This window comes from Lycorma delicatula, chromosome 2, assembly GCF_047948215.1.
Source record: "Lycorma delicatula isolate Av1 chromosome 2, ASM4794821v1, whole genome shotgun sequence".
Classification (NCBI taxonomy): domain Eukaryota; kingdom Metazoa; phylum Arthropoda; class Insecta; order Hemiptera; family Fulgoridae; genus Lycorma; species Lycorma delicatula.
In genome coordinates this window covers 231,120,795-231,139,534 of record NC_134456.1, presented here as the reverse complement: position 1 = coordinate 231,139,534, position 18,740 = coordinate 231,120,795, and the positions used below count along the sequence as shown (strand labels likewise).

The 18,740-nt window shown below is 35.6% G+C and overlaps 1 protein-coding gene across 4 annotated transcripts in view; it reads left to right on the top strand.

The window, feature by feature from the left end:
- LOC142319723 (phospholipid-transporting ATPase ABCA1-like) overlaps positions 1 to 18,212 on the top strand; it is a 240,390-nt gene extending 222,178 nt beyond the window's left edge. For 2 of the 4 annotated variants that reach the window (XM_075357321.1, XM_075357319.1), the window contains 2 exons: positions 8,772 to 8,889; positions 17,874 to 18,211. In XM_075357321.1, coding sequence (XP_075213436.1) covers positions 8,772 to 8,889; positions 17,874 to 17,877 — 122 coding nt within the window. In that variant the 3' untranslated portion in view covers positions 17,878 to 18,211. Of the gene's footprint in view, positions 1 to 8,771; positions 8,890 to 17,873 lie in introns of all 4 variants that reach the window. The other 2 variants (XM_075357320.1, XM_075357322.1) reach the window with 2 other exon arrangements.
- Positions 18,213 to 18,740: the final 528 nt, after the last annotated feature.

Here is an 18,740-nt window from a genome sequence, read left to right as displayed (position 1 = left end):
TTAATTCAGAATTTTATATTATGTTTAAAGCTTTTAAAGATTTTTAATAAAAAAAAAGTACGGCTACATAATCTGAATTATTGATTTTGTAAAGTAGACTGTGAAGTTTATAAATTATAACAATAAGAATATGAGAGAAGACTGGTTTAGTTTTAAAAGAGAAAAGTGATATGAGATGTAAATTATTCTTAAGATGTTGACAAGAACAAACTGGAAGTGAACTAGAATACATATGTACGTTTTATTCACTGGAAGAAAGAATTTGACATGAAGTATGCAGTCAATAATTTTGAAAGATCTCTGTATAAATTGGAAAGAGAGAGCATTAATAAAGGAAATTCACCCAACACAGAAAGTTATAATTAGATCAAGAAATCATGAAACAGATCGGCATTGGAGGAGAAATAATACAAATATGTTTTTGACACCTTTTTTGTTCACCAATTATATGATGCTGAAAAGCTAATAAAATGTTCTACAAAAAGCAAGAATAATTGTGATGGGAAAAGATGGAATAAAGATAATCAATTACACAGATAGTGAAACAGTGTTAGTGAAATCAGAAGAGGAGCTGCAGTCCCTGAAAGAAATTATTTTAAGAGTGGGGACAGATTTTAGATGCAGATGAGCAATGGAAAATGTATAATTGATGAGGTTTTACAAAAAATAACAATCCATTAATATTATAGAACCAGGGATTCATTTAGTATTTAGGAAGTTAGGTGACATAAAATGAAAGCTGCATGGAAGAAGTAAAAAAACCAGTATATGTATAGGGAAAAGAACATTTAAAAAGGTGAATGTGGTATCATTTGCAGAAAAAAGGAAGAAATCTTGATAACTACACTTTTTTGTGCGTCCAGGAACAAAAGGAGAGGAAATATGAGGACATCACTTATATATGTGAGAGTCGATTACAATCAATGCCATGGTGCCTTATAAATTTATTAATGGAAAAATTAAAAAGTTAACATAAAGATCATAAACACTATCAAGAGCGTAGCATAAGAAATATCGTTTTTAGTTGGTTATTTCTTCAAAAAGACACCATAAATCCTGATGCTAATTGTACAACCCCGAAAAACTTATGTTGGTGAAAAAACAAAAAGCAAGGAATTTTAATGAGATAGAAGTCTGTACAGCGTTTCATAAAGCCCATCTTTTCTTTCTCGATCTTCATGGTGCCCAAAATTGATGCAAAACAATTAATTTATGTTTACAAAGTAAAAAGAACATCTATCTGAAAAGTTACTGATGACAAAGTTTATTTTTAAGAGAGCATATTAAACTTCTATGACTCTTAATTTAGAAACTCATTTTTAGACTTATTAAATGCATTCATTGAAGTCCATGTTAAAAAAAAAATTCTAAAGGTATTGTTACAATTCCAAAATAAAAATTGTCATAAATATTTTCTAATCTTTCTGCATTTACTTTCTCAATATTCTTCACGTATGATAATGAATTTTTTTTTGTGAAGAAAGTAAACTCATATTTGTAAATGTTTTACATATACTCATAAAAAATGTTATTCCCAAACATATTGTTCTATATGAGTTGTTCCTAAGTCATTTAATTATTTAAGTTAATTATGATCAAATATGATCATTATTTAAGTTATTTTGATCAAAGTTTGATTACTGCAGTATCGCTAATTTAACTAAGATAGTATTCAGAAAAGTCATTGAGTTTAATCAATTATGCATGACATTTCTAATAGCTAACTTTTAACATTTTGGTTGTGTATTCTTAAAAAAAAAAATAAAACAAAGTTTGGGAAAAAATTCTTCCTTTCTGGGGATATCTATTATACATCCTGATCCCTTAGCAGAAGACACCCTTCATGTGACAGTTTCGATCACCACACCAGTCCCTCTGTACCTAGTCCTTACGGGCTTTACCAGAGGTCATCTTTAGAACCTTGCTAAAAGTCATCTCTCAGCCTTGTTCTTGCCTCAGTTAGGATGCCACCGATGCGAATACCACGTGTGATATTCCCATTGGTGAACTACTAGGAAATGAATTCTTTAAAACAAAATACATCTATGTTGAGTCTTTAACAAGACTGAGTGACATGAAAGAAATGAAATTAATAATGCAACTACTTACCGAATAGGTTAGAAGTTATGTTCAACATGCAACCATAACATAACACAAACAAGAAATAAAAATAAAACTAAATAAACAAAAACTCTACAAAAACATCAAATCTTATAACATAAGAACAACAAAACCAAAACACAGGATAGACCAGGTGGAACCCTAAATTCCCTTGGCAATCCATTCTCTTGCCAGTACCCAATGAAGTTTTCAATGATTACTTATTTGGTCTGGTTTTAACAATTCTCGCCGAGATCTAATGTTGACCCGACAAAATACTCGAGTCGACAAATAGTCTGTCTGTGCGCATAAGTTCACATTTTGCGCATTTATAAATTACATGGTATGCATCATCTAGTTGTCCACAATCTGGACATACACCTGAATCCACCAGTCCAAATTGCTGGAGTCTGTCTTGGAAGGTGCCACGACCAGAATAAAATTGCGATACATACTTGTTAGGATGAACCCAAGGGGCGTTCTATATCCATATATACACCAACAAAATAACACCAATTATTCTAACAGAGACACGCTGCCTTAAGCGCCTACCTTCGGCCAGTCAACTGCCCAGGCGGTCCCTAGCCACCCAGGTTCCTATCACCTACTAAATCCCTTCGGCAGTCCTGCTCAGGGCAAGGAAGCAAAGGAAGCCAGCAACTATAGTCCACTCTCTATGAGTCCTCCAGTTGACTCGTAGATCCAAAACAGAATTTACTCTCTCGAGTTCCCTAGTAACTCTGGTACGCTCAGCTTCGTACCGGGGACATATGTGTAGGACTTGGTCCACGGTGTCATCGACCCTACAGTCCGGACAGAAGCCGGAATCAACCAACCTGAACCTAGCCAATTTATCCCTAAAGGCACCATGTCCGGAGAGGAACTGTGTGTCGTGTGCCGATTGGGGGATACCCAGCTAACCGCTCGCAACTCTCTAACATTGGGGAATATACCATGCGTATAACGACCTGTCAAAGAAGTATTCCACCTATCTTGTCAAGAGTCGAAACCTTGGTCTTCAATATCACGCATACGCCCAGAAGTAAGAAGGCCTCCCTTCTTTGCAATACACCGCTGGCTACGTTCTGTAGCCGAAATATCCACAGGTTTGATGCCCGCGATCACAGTCACTGCCTATCGCGAGACAGTCCTGTAACCGCCGACAACCGCTAACAAAAGAAGACGCTGGGCTCGTAATAGAATGTCCCTACAACATTGGTACCGCAAACGATGAGCCCAGACGGGCGCAGCGTTCAACATAATGAATTGTAAAGAATCCGCATGGTACGGAAATTCAACCCCCAATCGGGATGGACCACTCTACGGACGCCGAAGAAAGCATCAACTGCCTTCTTCGCCACATACTGCAGGTGCTCCTTGAAGAGAGCCTCTCATCAAGGATAACACCCAGATACTTTTGAAGAGTGACATACCTAATTGAACGGCCGTCCATCACAACCCGCGGATGGCGAGTTGCAGCTAGACGGCCCTTCAAAAACATCATAGTGGTTTTCTCCGCACTGAAAACCATCTTATGCTGAAGACTCCACAACCGCAAAACCCTACATGCCTGTGCCGCTCTGAGCTCAATCTCAGCACGCGAACCACCCTCAACCAGCAGCAGCCCATCGTCGGCATAAGCCACAACGCGACAGCCACCGGGCAAACGTAGCCGCATGAGAGAGTCAAACTCGATGGTCCAGACGAGTGGACCTAATACACTGCCCTGTGGACATCCTTTTGACAGGGTCTTTACTGCTTGCGAACTGCCGTCACGAAGGACAACAGTTCTTTCGCTGAAGTAACTCGAGAGAGTCCTAATTTCATCCCGCGTGCAACCACGCTTCTGCAATTGAAACAAGGCAGAGGGCCACCACAAGTTATTAAATACCCCGGATATGTCCAAGAAGACACCGAGTACATATTTGTACTCACTGCCTGAAGCCAGATCCAGGGCCCTAAGAATCGCGTCCTATGTACTCTTACCGGGTCTAAAGCCATACTGGTCGTCCATCAGCATGTGATTCGAAGTCAGCCTACTATTAATGCGGAGGTAAAGTACCTTCTCGAAAACCTTTTCAACAACTAGTAAGAGCGTCAGAGGACGGTAAGAAGAACTAACGGTGGGGTCCTTGTCGCCACCTTTGAATAATAACTTCAAAATTCCACGCTTCCAGCAAGCCGGGAAATACCCGGCGAATAAACACCTATTGAACACCCTAGTCAATGGGCCAAGAATTACAGGCAGGCTGCGAACAAGGAGCTCCACCGTAATACCATCATATCCGGGGGCTTTGTTCCTAGCCAGGCTACAGATTACTTGGCGGACTTCCGCCTCAGTAATCTCCGAAGACACAGAGTCTGTGTTGAAATCTACAACCGCCGCTCGAACTCTCCGGTGATACGAGGTCTCACCAACCTCGGTATCATCGGGGAGCAGATCGTCCATCAGAAGAGATAGAACACGATCTTTTTCAACTACCCGCCGTCTTGGGTCGAGAGAGCCGACAGAAGATTGTCCTTTTTCCGCTTGTGACCAAGTACTCGATAAACAACACCTCAAGGGTCCTTATTTCCCTGCTCTTGAACAAAAGAGCGCCAGGAATCTCGCTTCGAAGTCCTAATTCTATGAAAATACTCGTTCCTTTTCTGACGATACACCGCAAACAGGACCTCGCTCCGGTCAGGATCACGCGCACGCTGTGCGGCTCTCCTGAGTCGGCCCACGGTCTGCTTTATCGCAGTCAAGTTCCGAGTCCACCAACCAGCTACTCTCTCTCGACCCGTACTCCGAGGGATTGAGAGTTCTGCGGCTTCAACCACCGCAGAAGAGAAATTCTCTGCCAGGTTTTCTAGAGGGACCTCATCCAGGGTACGAGTGAACACCCGCATCCTGGCCGCAAGAATGTTAGAAAACTTGGGCCAATCCGCCCGCCTGTGCAAGAAGCGCCCCTGCTGAACAGGGGCGTCCGCCCTAAACACATCGCGCAGCCCACCTATCCAATCAAAAACTATGAGCCGATGATCACTTTCGCAATCATCGACTACAGATCAGTTCAGAATCCTACCAGGAATATCCTTACCTATGGTAACATCAATGTTGGTATCAAGGAAGGTCCTCCGCAATCCCACCGCGCCGGCGAAAGTAGCCAACTCGCCGGCGACATTGAACACTTCAAAACGGTGCTGCGCGATGAAGCCTTCCAGTAGTTCACCGCCGTCATCTGTGATCCCACTGTGCCAAAGAAGCGATTTGGCGTTCGCATCAACTCCTATAAGAATAGGACGACCCGCTATCAGCCTGATAATTCTATCCCATCTTTCCAAGTGTAAGTCAGTGGGATCTCTGTACTGAAAGTACGAATTAACCACAACTAGGTCGAAACCATCCACAACAAGCTTAACAACGACGTGATGCGTGTCAGAGGCTTGCCGTATAAAGACACTATCTGTAGACTTCCTGTACAGTACGGTGGATTTACTTTCACCAACATGGAACTTATTCCAGCCTGAAAAACCTGGCAGGTCACCCTTGACAACGTACGGGTATTGTAGAAGTAAAACATCGAGGCTCCGCTTTTCAACGACGTTACCTAACTCTACTTGGACCGCTTAGGCACCCTGGGCATTGAGTTGACCGAACCTAACCATCGAGCGAGTTGAAGTAGACCTCAACCGCTCTCAAATAACTGCCACACTCCCTACTATTGATGGAGTGCCTATGATTCTTGCGTAACCGCTTGCAGTTAACGCAGGTCGGAGCCTCTTTCTTTTGCGGACAATCGTCACGCTTGTGGCCCTCTTTACCACAATGCGCGCAGACCGACGCATACTTACAAAACTTGGCCCTGTGGCCAAACCTACAACATTTTAAACACCTCTGCACGTCAAGGTATTCCTTGACGCGACAAGAGGCAAAATCAACGAAGACCCTACCCTCGGACAAAAACTTCTGGTGGAGACCAGCATCTAATTCAAAAACTCCGTGATACCGAGAGGCATCACGCTTTTCAGTCTTGAAGACTAGCCTGCACTGCTCTTTGAATGAGGCCTCGTCCAAATCAGTATTCTGCTCCCGAATGAGAGACAGAACTTCTTCATCAGAGAGACTCCGCTCGATGTCATATATAATGACCCGGGGCTTCCTCAACCGCTTGGGGTCCACCTTAACCTCAAGCTTTTGTACCGCAGGAGAGTCCTTGATGACTTGGACCGTCTCCTTATTGTCCGCAACAACAACTAACCCTCTACTGGTATCCTTTATATCACGAATTCTAAGCCGATTCCGATCACCACGAAGGGCGTCCCGGAAATCGCGCTTTAAGTCCTGACTCGTGGTCTTCGAGCCCTCTGCCTTATTCACGAAGATTACCTCCGGCTTCTTAACCGCCTTGCTGGCCTCGCGTTTGTTATTCAGGACCTCAGCGTAGCGCCTGGGCGGCTGCACTGGGGCCTGGACAACCACCTTGGGAGCCTTGACCTTGTGGGGCTTGGAGGCCAAGGCCTCAAAACCCTCACTAACCGCCTTAAAAGCTTCCCTCAACTTGCCAAGTCGAGGGAGAATAGTTTTCCTCACCCCCGAACTGACTCCGCCGGGAAGTGTCAGAAAATCTACTAAGTAGTCCAGGTCCTCCTGGACTACTTTCAACAACAGGAGAGGACCACACCTGGGTGGGTGCCCCTGTATACATCGCTTCGCTTACCTCGTCCTCTTAGGAGCTAGTCGATGGAACCGGCGCAGGTTTCCTCTTCCACCTGGACTTCTTCACCTCTTGGAACTCCGACATGGCCGAAGATTCCCTAAGTCCTACTGAATCAACTAGAATCCCGCTGTCTACATACTACTGTCAAGTTTGGGCAAGCCCACGATGTGACAACTACCCCCAGTGAGTACGGGCAGCTGGAGACCCTTACGTTCTCCTGTCACGCTTTGTGCCCTCTTGGCCGCTGCTGGATCGATTGATTGCAATACGAATCGTACGGCAAAAAACCACAAATTACGGCCCTCGCTCTGATAAGAGCGCAGAAGGACTAAAGGCTCGACCTGTTCTGTAACGGGGGCTAACGACCAGCAGTCGTTGCCACCTTTCAGCCCCGTTGAGGCGGACACGCGTCGCAGAAAACTTTCTCCGTTCACTCCCGCAAAAAGTGAAAAGATGAGTCTAAATGTTTATTTCCTTGTGGTAACTGTGTTCGTAATCCTCAATCGGTAGACTTGATACCACTGGAAGGTACTCACTCAACCAGCAGCCAAAACACCAAAAGTAAAAAAAAAAACACAGAACTCTTCTGGACGCACTAAAGGAGACCAGAGTATCATTTACTTACCACACCCATCATACAGGGTATGGCATCCCCAGTACCCTTTTGTGAACGAAACTTGCATTGATTTTCCATCAGTAAGCTTTGTGAGATCAGCCTCCCATTTATATGCAGATACAGAACCTTTTTGAAGGCCTTACCAATAATCGGCAGCAACATCAAGAGCCTATATGACGAAGTAACAATGGGATCCTTGTCGCCTCCTTTAAACAACAATTTAATAATACCCTTCTTCCAACATACTTGGAAGTATTCTCCAAACAGTGATTTGTTAAGTATGCGTGTGATTGTTTTAACACTAGCCCCAACCGAGTGAACAAGGATCTCCATCGTTATTCCATCAAAGCCTGGGCCTTGCCCCTACCTAAACTACGGGTAACATATGCACTTCAGCATCAGTAATCTCCAAGGAACTGTTCCTTGCAAAACTGAGCAACCTCACATCATACTGTAGATGGTATGCAGTTTTCCAGCTTCACTGTCATCAGGCAGTAAATCATCAAGTAATTTGCATAAAATCTCAGACATGTCTGAAATTACACCAAACTGGGTCGAGAGGGCAGACAGAAGAATGTCCTTTGTGTCCCAATACCCTATAGATGACTACCTAGGGATCCTTGTCCCCATGCTCATGCACAAAGGAATACCAGGAATCCCTCTTTGCCATCCAAACTTTGTGAAAGTATTGAGATCCACAATCTCTGTATTCAGACTTAAGAACTATCCGTCATTCCAGATCATCCTCACATTGAGAAGCTCTCCTGAAATGCCTGACAGCCTGTTTCAAAGCTGACAATTCCCTGCTCCATCATGGAGCAAGCTTCTCTCGACCAGAACTGCAGGGAGTTGAATTTTTGATGGTGTCAATAAAGGCTGCCGACAGACTCACTGCCAGGTCCTCCAAATCCAGAACCCGCAGATTCCCAATCCAAAACTTCAAGCCAGGCTGAAAGAAAATCAACAGATTTTTTCCAATCCGCAAGCCTGGGCAGAGATTTCAAGGAGTTAAAGTGATCTCTTTCAACTGTCAGCTTTATAATTTTATTTTTTCCTGTGTAGATTTATTTGTTCAGCCAAGGTAAGAGTTCTTATTAAATAAATAGTAGTACTACTCAAAATTTTTGTTGCATTTAAAAGAAATTTTCATGTAGTCTTTTTAAATTCATTTCCATATGGCTTTACACACCTGCGATTTCTATTTTCTTTCTTTTTAAGTAAACAATCAATAAAAATGATAACTTTTACGTCGCATCATTGAATCTATCAAAATAAAATTTTGCTACTTGGGTTCTTTTTTAGTTAGTTTTCTTTTTTCTTTGCATGAAACAAGCATTTCATTTCTTTTATAGTAAGGAAATCTTTGAAAATCATACGGAGGTATTTTACATACTCATTTTTACATTTCAAGAGGAGATTTAGTTATCAACTTCATCATAATCATCTTTTACATCGTAGAACTAAACGCATGTAAGTGCATGATACTTCAATCATTTAGCACTAACCACTTATTCTAATCATGACAAACATATCTTTTTCTCTAACATTCAATTTATGATCCCAAATTATTTAACATAATTGAGAAGTTTATCAAAGTACAGTTTAATTCCGGTAATCTGAATTCTGTATTCCCTACATTCCCAATAATGTCACTAGTTTGTCAGAAGAATTTAATTCATAAAAGTTGTAAGCTTTTTTTAATAAAAAAATTCTTTCTGGGATTAAATTATTTTCACTTCCATTATTGTCATACAGTTTATTGTCTAGCTGGACCTCCCTGTGTTCATTAAACTCATGCTTGTGAGAATAATAATGGTGAATAAAAATTAAAGCCTGTTCATTTTATAAAAGCTACTTGTTTATTGTAATTTCTTGAGAGCAACAGTTTGGTCAGTACAGGACCCAAAACGTTGAGTGATTTGAAGAATGCGGTTTTCAAAATAAATATTTTAATCTTATTTTATAGTCACAGATTAAAATAATTTTGTCTTCAGTTCATATTATATAGATAAACAGCTTTTTAAATAGTCCAATTAAATATAATGATTATTGGATGTTAAAGTATTTTTGTGGAATTACAATAACAAAATTAAAATTACCGTTCATCTTATGTCAGTCAGCCAAAAATAAATAATCATAAGCTAAGAGGGTTTATGTACTTACAGAGAATAGAAATCACAAGAGTAACAAAAGGAATCTTTTGTTTTACAATTAATAGAACGAAGATCTAGAGAAAGACCAAGAAACAAATATATATGTCATCTAGTAGTAAGATCTGAAAAAAAAAATATCGGTGAGGAATTTTTTTGAGCAAGAATGGTGGAGAGATAGAGTTAAGCAGAGTTCTGTGATCTGTATTCTGATCCGGTAACAATTGATAAATAGATTTTATTTGTTCAGCCAAGGTGAGATTTCTTATTAAATAAATAGTAATACTACTCAAAATTTTTGTTGCATTTAAAAGAAATTTTCATGTAGTCTTTTTAAATTCATTTAGTTTCATATGGCTTTACAAACCTGGGATTTCTATTTTCTTTCTTTTTAACTAAACAATCAAATATGAATATTTAATTTTAATAAATCAAATATTCAAGTGTGTGAATAAACATTTGCCTTCAAAAACCCATACAAATAAATCTCTCAAGAAGATAGGTCTGAAGATCAAGGGACGACCACCTACCATGAGAAATGGTAGTGTAGTTACATCACCTCTATCAGAACAGGTTAATCACTGACAGTAGTAAAGTAATCTCCACATATATGGTTCATGTAATGCACATATTACATAATATTCTTGTCATGTGAATCCGATATGGGTGGAAGTAGACAATTTTGTGACTTTCTTCAAGATTGAACCCCACATCATTGGTAAATGTTCATCAATCAAGATCAGATCCCAAGAATGAACACGATTGGAACAATGCATACATTTTATAAATAATATACTAAATAGCAGGCAGCAGATTTTCTTGGCACTTATACATTAAAAAGACCATTCAAAATTTTCCACATGATTGCGATTTCAAATAAAGATCTGCTTGGTAAAAGGTATCTCTACTGGCTTCTCACATAATGGAAACTGTCTGACAAAAACAAGTAAACGATCATGTGTACTATCATTGCTGCTGACATCATTTCTCTATCTGAAAAAATATATTTTAGATGTATTACTGATGTTTAAGTATGCAGTAGTTAATTCTGTAACGTAAAAATTTTATTTAATATTAAATTGTTTCAACAATTACTATATGCTTTTTTTTTAATTTTTCTTTATTAATAATGTTTATTAATCCAAACTTTTGTTTGGATTTGAGAGCTTATGTTATGTTTTCTAGTGCTAGTGTACATTGCTCGTTGGGATCAGTTAGCCAAATTGTTACTGAATTTACAACTTTTGTGAGGCAGAATAAATTTGAATAAAAAAAATTTAATTTATTAATCCAAAACTGCTGAACATTCATTTATTTTTTTCAGATTACCAGTATTGTGCTGTATTTTCAAATTTTAAAACAAATATTATGTAGGCTACTAACTAATAACTATTAACTTACTAAAATTTAATTTATTTAAACTTAAAACAATAAGTTGAAATTATTGACTTAAGTAGAGAAATTATACATGATAATAACATGTTATTAACGGCAACATTTGTGCATGAAAATTCATTTCTTTTGTGATCAGTTTTACCTAATAAAAGTTAATTTGATTTTGTAGTTATGTTAATATTTTTTTTTATTTGGCTATAAATTAATTATATTAAAATTTCCATTGTTACAATTTTATTATAGATACTTGAATCCATTCACGATGATGGACTTTACTGCTGAAATTAACATGTTTTTATCATGTATAATTTTTCTCTACTCAAGTCAGTTTTTTATAGCAGCATTAAGTGATGTTTGGCTCACTTTGTACAGTAAATGTTTTATGAGCCTTCAGGGAATTGAATGAGATAATGGCTGTACCAGTGTAAATTTGGGATGAATGAAAACAAAATATCTTGTGGGCTTGTACATTCTGTCTGCTATGGTGTTTGTCTTCTTTTTTCTGAAAATATCCTTATTAATATGCATGCTGATCCATTTCTTGAACGTTTAAGTAAATTGGTATTATTTAGTTTTTTTAATATTGTAGTTTGATATTTGAATAATAGTGTGGTTTTTCACCAGTGTTTTTTGTTAATTCCTTTTTACGGTCATAAACCAGATTGGGATATAAAGCAGTTAGTATTGAACATTTATTTTGCATCTGAAATGTAACAATTCTTGACAGTTTTAATATATATCTATATTTTTTTGATGTTTAAAGTAAATGAATGCTTATTGTAAGGTATAAAGGATGGTCGAAAGGTAGATATAAAAAGCAGATTGGCATAAGCACAAACAGGTTTCTTGAAAAAAGAAGTTTGCCTCTTTTTTTTTTAAAAGAATAAATCAAAAGAAAGGGAATCTTGAAAATATTTGTTTAGTGTGTAGTGCTTGTATAGTACTTGTAATAAAGCACAAGTAACATGAAAAACAGAAAGTAAAAGGAAGGCCTGTGAAATATGGTATATGGTGTTACAGAAGAATGTTGAAAATTAGGTAGCTGATAAAATGTAAAGAGGTCTTTAAACAATTTTGTGACAAAATCTCGTAACAAGATGAAGTAAGTTAATATCATATATATTAAAACATTAAAAAAAAAATACAAAGGAAGACAAAGATTGAAATACAATAAAACCTTTGAACAGTATTCAACATAAGACCTGATAAAACATCCTCTGTTTGTTGGTGTCCAAAGTGTGGGACTGAGAAAATCGTAATATAGTACAATACTCCTATATAGTACATATTGCGGCTTAGATAATTTAATGTCCTGCTTTTGCTTACTTTTTGTCATGTTCTGTGTTACTTCAGAAATCATTTTTCCTTTGAGAAACCTAGCTTTATAAAAATGAATATTATTTGCTTTATCACAATAATGATATCCAGAATGTAGCATTGAACACTTTCAAACTCTACAAGTTCATCAACATTTTATAATTATACATCCTAGCTAAAATTTGTTGTAGCATCAACTTCCTGTAATTGCATTTAAAATTTTATACTATCCCTTGGTTTAATGACTAATAATGGTATGTAATAATCAGAGGTAAAAATATCAGTTGTCTGTTATGATTTTGAAGATCAGAATGTGTAATGGCAATGTCAAGAAATAGAAAGCTCAGTTTTTAATTTTTTGCCTACGTTTTACTGTTGAATTCAGTCAAATAATATGTTACGATACCCCCTATTCATCTGTGACTTTTTATTTGTTTTCTATTAGGTTTAAGAATTTTATTAATAACTAGTGGCCTTTGAAATTATCTATTTATGTGCACTGAATAAATTAACCATTCATTGAATATTTTTCCAGAACTGGAACTTCTCCCTTCAGGCAAAGGTTTTTTTTGACATTGCTGTAAAAAACAGACCTGACTCATCTATGTTATTCATTTTTTAATCATAATTTCCCAAAATTGTTTTAGGTTTCCCATACCACTTCTTACGTCTTTTACATAATCTGAGTTTTCTCTTCTCTACAGATAGCTTTAAAAGTAAACTGCAACATTTTTTAGCCATCTATTTGACACTTTTAAATTATTTAAATTAATTTAAATCCGCATTTTAATGTACTTTTATCCGCACTTTTCTCCGCACTTTAATGTAACAACATCACATGTAATTATCATGCAACATCACTCTAAAATAATGTTTCTATGGCCGTTATATCAATTTTCTTACTTTTTTATTTTTTAGAATCTTATTCTTATTTGTTTACCATAAATGGCGTTTTCATAATTTAAATTTTTACTCCCTTTTGTTTTCACTATTTGAAGATTTTTAGCCAGTTGCCTCGGTACACTTTTCATTTTCTTTCTTTTTGGATTCTATCATTTCTATTTTTTCTTTTAGTGTTTGCGTTTTATTTTTATTAGACTACTTCTTTTTATTAAGTAATTTAATAACTATTTTTTTGTGTATATTAAATTTTAATCATGGACTAATTAAATTTAAAATGGAATAGATATCTTTAATGGAATGTTTAGATTTCAGCAGGAAGTGTTTGGTAATGCGTATGTGAGTGTTTAAATAAACATTACTGTCCTAACAAAATAACATGATGATTCAGGAAGTTGGCAGTGTAATATGTCATTTAGATACCACAAAAAATCCCTTCAGAAAAATACAATATATACATTTTCATAAAATAAAGAGCATTATTAATCAAATTTTTACAGTATATTACAAATTATACAATAAATTTGTACACAAAGCTTATTTGGCTTTAAGATTTTCATCCATTCTTCAGCGTCCACAATAAGTCAGTATCTATGAAGAAAACTTGATGGTTTCTTATGTTTTTTACCTTAAAATTGAATAAAACTGTATCTCCTTAGTTTTCATGATATTCAATGTAAAAAAAAAAAAATTTCAGTGAAGAAAAATATGTTTAGGTTTGAAGTATAGTAATTTTATTAAATGACTAATAGATGTTTAAATTTTATTACCAAAACTTGTAAAGAATTTATTTCTGAGAAAATTGATGTAGTAAAGTGTATGTAAAGCAAAAAAAATCAACTTTTATTATTAAAAACAAAACTTAACAGAAAAATGTTACGAATTTGTAAAAATTTAAAACAAAATAGTTGAAAAATAATATTTTTTAAAAAAAAAATAGTTGAAAAATTCCACCATTGACATCGATGCACTTTTCCACTTGATCTCCTTACATTTTCTGGTAGAACATAGTGATATCTTGTGTACATTGATGAGGGCAGCACTGATCAGTTAATAATTTTTTTTGTTTGTATATCTTGCATTTTCATTCATTCTCATAAACAGTAATCCAAGAAAGTAAGGTCCAGTGGCAAATTTTGGTAAGATGCCAAATTTACTGGCCCTGTACATCCAATCTATTTACCAGTAAATTTTGCATCCAACAATTGTCTTGCTTCATTTTGAAATATATTGCTGCTTTATCATATTGATATACATTTTAATTTGTTTCACCAATGAGAAATTTTCAATTACTGTAGAAATTCATTTTTTTAAATTCCATACAGTTTCTCCCTCTGAAATTGTGTCGATCCCTGTGTGGGTCGTGTAGAAATTCTTTGCCTGCTCATCATAGGTCTAAGCTGTACCACCTGAAGAATATTTTTCCTTCCATCACCATGTACTGGTTGACCATTCAGATGAAACATGACACTGGGAAGTGTATCATTCTCACAAAGATTATTAATAATTCTATAAACTACTTACTGGTTTGTAACTACTTGTCCAGAATACCTACATTGATATTCTTCCACTGCAGCTGGAGCACTTATTTATCCAAAAGCTTTACACAAAAATAATGTGAGCATAGTCTCCGTGAGTAAAGAGACATGAAATTTTTAAAACAAAGAAGACATAAAAGAATTTCATTTCTTTAAATTTAGATTCAACTGAAAAAATGTAGGTACAATTCAGAGTATAACAAACTATGTAATTTGATTTTTAAAAATAAGTAAACAATCAAAATTATGTCAAAACCAACTAAACCACCTAATGTTTATTATTAACATCTAACCATAATTTTATGACAGCAATGGACTAGTATTCAAATTAATTTTGAAGCATACAGTATGTTGTCCATCTAACTTTTCAAAGGTCTTAATTTATTATACTAAAAACAGCTGCTTTTAATTTTTACTAAGTCATATTCTGTTAAGTTTTGTTTTTAATAATAAAGGTTGATTTTTATTCATTAACTTTATTCTAATCAATTTTCTCAGAATTAAATTCTCTGCAATTTTTGATAATAAAATTTATGCATTTATTAGTTACTTAACAAAGTTATTGGACTTCAAACCTAAAAAAAAAAATATGTGTTTTTTGTCATTGAATTTTTCTGTTTTACATTGGATATCATGAAAACTATGGACATGTTCTGGGACCTGTTTTATTCAATTTTTCAGGTCAAAAAATATAAGAAACCATCTACTTTAACCCCTTATATAACATCTTGAAAATTTATGTGACTGACTTTTTACTTACCAAAGTTTTTATTTTTTTCAAACAACAATATTATCCACTTCAAAGTAGTTCCCTTGGGCAGCTGTACACCAGCAGAGTCGTTGTTCCCACTTCTGGTAGCAGCGCTGGAAGGCTTCAACTGGTAGGCCTTTTAACTGGTCGATCACACTCTTTTGAATGTTCGCCAGAGTTACAAAATGACATCCTTTTTAAGACATGTTTCAATTTCGAGAAAAGGAAAAGTCACAAGGACTCAAATCAGGCGAATAGGGGGGAGGTTGAGGAACCATAGGAATGTATTTTGAGGTCAAAAATTCCCTGATGGAAATGGCTGTGTGACACAAGGCATTGTCATGATGAAGCATACACTTTTCTGCAATGTCTGGTCTCACGCGAATCACTCTTTTCCTGAGCCATTCAAGGACACCTATGTAGAACACTTGGTTGGCAGTTTGTCCTGGAGGAACAAATTCTTTATGCACGATACCCCTACTGTCGAAAAAGGAAATTAGCATGGTTTTTATCTTTGATTTGCTCGTTTGACATTTTTTTGGTCGAGGAGATGACGAAGTGTGCCACTCTTCTTCGCTTTGCTGCTTTGATCGTACTCAAATATCCAGGATTCATAACCTGTAATCACACGATTGAAGAATTCTTGGTCATTGTCAATCCTTTCAAGATCAACATACATGTTTCTTCGATTGTACTTCTGTTCCATTGTGAGGTTTTTCGCCACCAATTACGCACAAACCTTTCGCATTTTCAAATCGTCTGTCAAAATTTGATGTATGGTGAAAGTGTTCAAATTTAACTGTTCACTCATCATCCTTATTGTTAAACAACGATCTGATCTTACAAGAACCCTCATACGCTCTATGTTTTTGTCAGATTTTGAAGTTGAAGGTCTCCCTGAGCGAGGTTGATCTTCAACGTGTTCTCGGCCTTGCAAAAATAATTTGTGCCAGCAGAAAACTTGTGCTCTTGATAAGAATATTCCCCATAGGCCTGTTTCAACTTTTCAAAGGTCACACTCGCGGATTCCCCAAGTTTAACACAAAACTTGATTGCACAATGTTGCTCTAAATTCTGATGCTTTCATAACAAACAACAAAAACACAACTTCACTGATGGAGCTGTCAAAAATAATGTGTTGGCTGAACAGAGTTGAAACTCGTACAGAGCATGTGGATGAACAAACCGGTCTAGCACAGACCGGTAGACACAGCCTTGTCAGATCGCTCATAGTGTTACCAATCTCATTACTTTTCTCACACATCACGTATTTTTTGATGCTTATTAAAATTAACTACTTTTTTCACTTTCAACTCAAAATGAATCCTTTTATTGCCATCAATATGGATTGACAAATCATGAACCTACCAAGAATATACTTACATGTACCTTCATTTTAATTTTTATTCATAAATATTTATTGTAGTAGCATATTTAAAATGTATTTGGTGGCTTTCTATAATATTTTAAGTGTGCTAGATAATTTTCTTAATGAAATTTTCTGAAAAATAAATTGTGCATATGAGCACCTCATTTTGTAGACTTTAACAGTGAATTGAAAATATCTTTATTGCTGTATTATTCTAGAAGTAAATAAAGAGTATTTAACTTAGAGGCCCCATCACTTAGTTTAATCTATAAATAATAGTTTATTGTCCATCCACTTCTATGCACTTGTCTATATGTTGGACCGTGTTTATCTAATGCAATATTTGTCTTGAATTGCTGCAGGGTGTGCAGATTGCTTCTATAAACAATTTCTTTTAAGTAATCCCACAGAAAGAAGTCTAGACTACCCAGATCAAAGGATGGCTAAAATCCTTAACAAATGATTTTTCCACCGAAAAATTCCTGTAGCACCTCTATAGTAGAGCAACTGTATGGCAACTGGTGCTGTCCTATTGCAACCAACAGTCATGCTCATCCTCTTGCAGTAAGGCTATGAGCTGTTAGATAATTTTTTGGCACCCACAGTTTTTTCAAAAAACAAGGGTCCTGTTATTCATCGCCTTAAAACCAAATACCTATCTATTTTTTGTGGGTGTAGGGGAAAATATGCGGGTTTTCAGTATTCCAGATCCGGTAGTTCTGACCATTAATACCCACCAAGGTGAAACTACACTTCATCTGTGAAAATAACTAGATTTGAAATGTAGCCTCTAATAAAGTTCTTGAACCATTGATAGTAGTGAACCCTTTTAGCATAAGCAGCAGTAGTTAGCTAATGGAAAACCTGCATTCGATACAGATAACATTTGAGCATTCTCAAGTATTTGTTTAAAGTTATTCAGTGTTACAATGTTTTAAAAAATCATTAAATTTTCTATGCTGCCTATTGTTGGTTTAAACTTATTATAGATTTTAATAATAAATTGATTTTTTTTATTCATATGTTTTTTCTAGGTAAAACTGACAACTAGAATTTATGGATGCTACCTACCTTTTAAACATAATAGCTGGCACTTTTTAGAAGTCATGTTACATGTTATTACTTTTATCATTATTATTATTATTATTATTATTATTATTATTATTATTATTATTATATTGGACAATAAACTTCAAATATAATGAATACATTTTAAAAATCAGTTGACTTAATGTGAGTTTTACTCATTTTATTATTATTTTCACGACTTTCGAAGTATTGGTATTACTTTGTTTTGTATCAAAACTGTATTAACTCATTTTACATCTTGGTTATTTAAACAACCATTTCAATGAAATATTTATACATACTGTAATAGAAAATATTTTTATATTATGCTTTATGTAATGTACTGTTGTTTTATATAAGGTTTTATGTTTTTTATTGTAATTTTATGTTATCATAACAAATATTTTTACATTTTCTGTTTTATTCAATATCATTTATTTTAGCTAATTTTAAATATGTACATAAATAATTATTGCATATTTAAGTGTAACAAATATGTAACTATTTTTAGAAATTATAAAAAGTAAGATCATAGTTTTTTTTATTACTTCTTATTGTTCATCTTTTTCTTTGTATGTGTTAAGATACTATTGTGTATGGATGTGCATACACCCATCCGTTTGTCACTTAAAAAAGAATCTTATTTGCCTGGTATGGTTGTCAGTTCATTTATTGCAAAGTTTTTTTCAGTTTATAAGTGTGTTAGTTCCTACATTATACTCACAATGATAAGTATTCAAAACGTACTTTGATAACTACGTCTATTTTGAACAAAGGTCTGTTTTGACTTCTTTGATATAGGTTTCTGCTATTTATTATTATATTATTTCTAT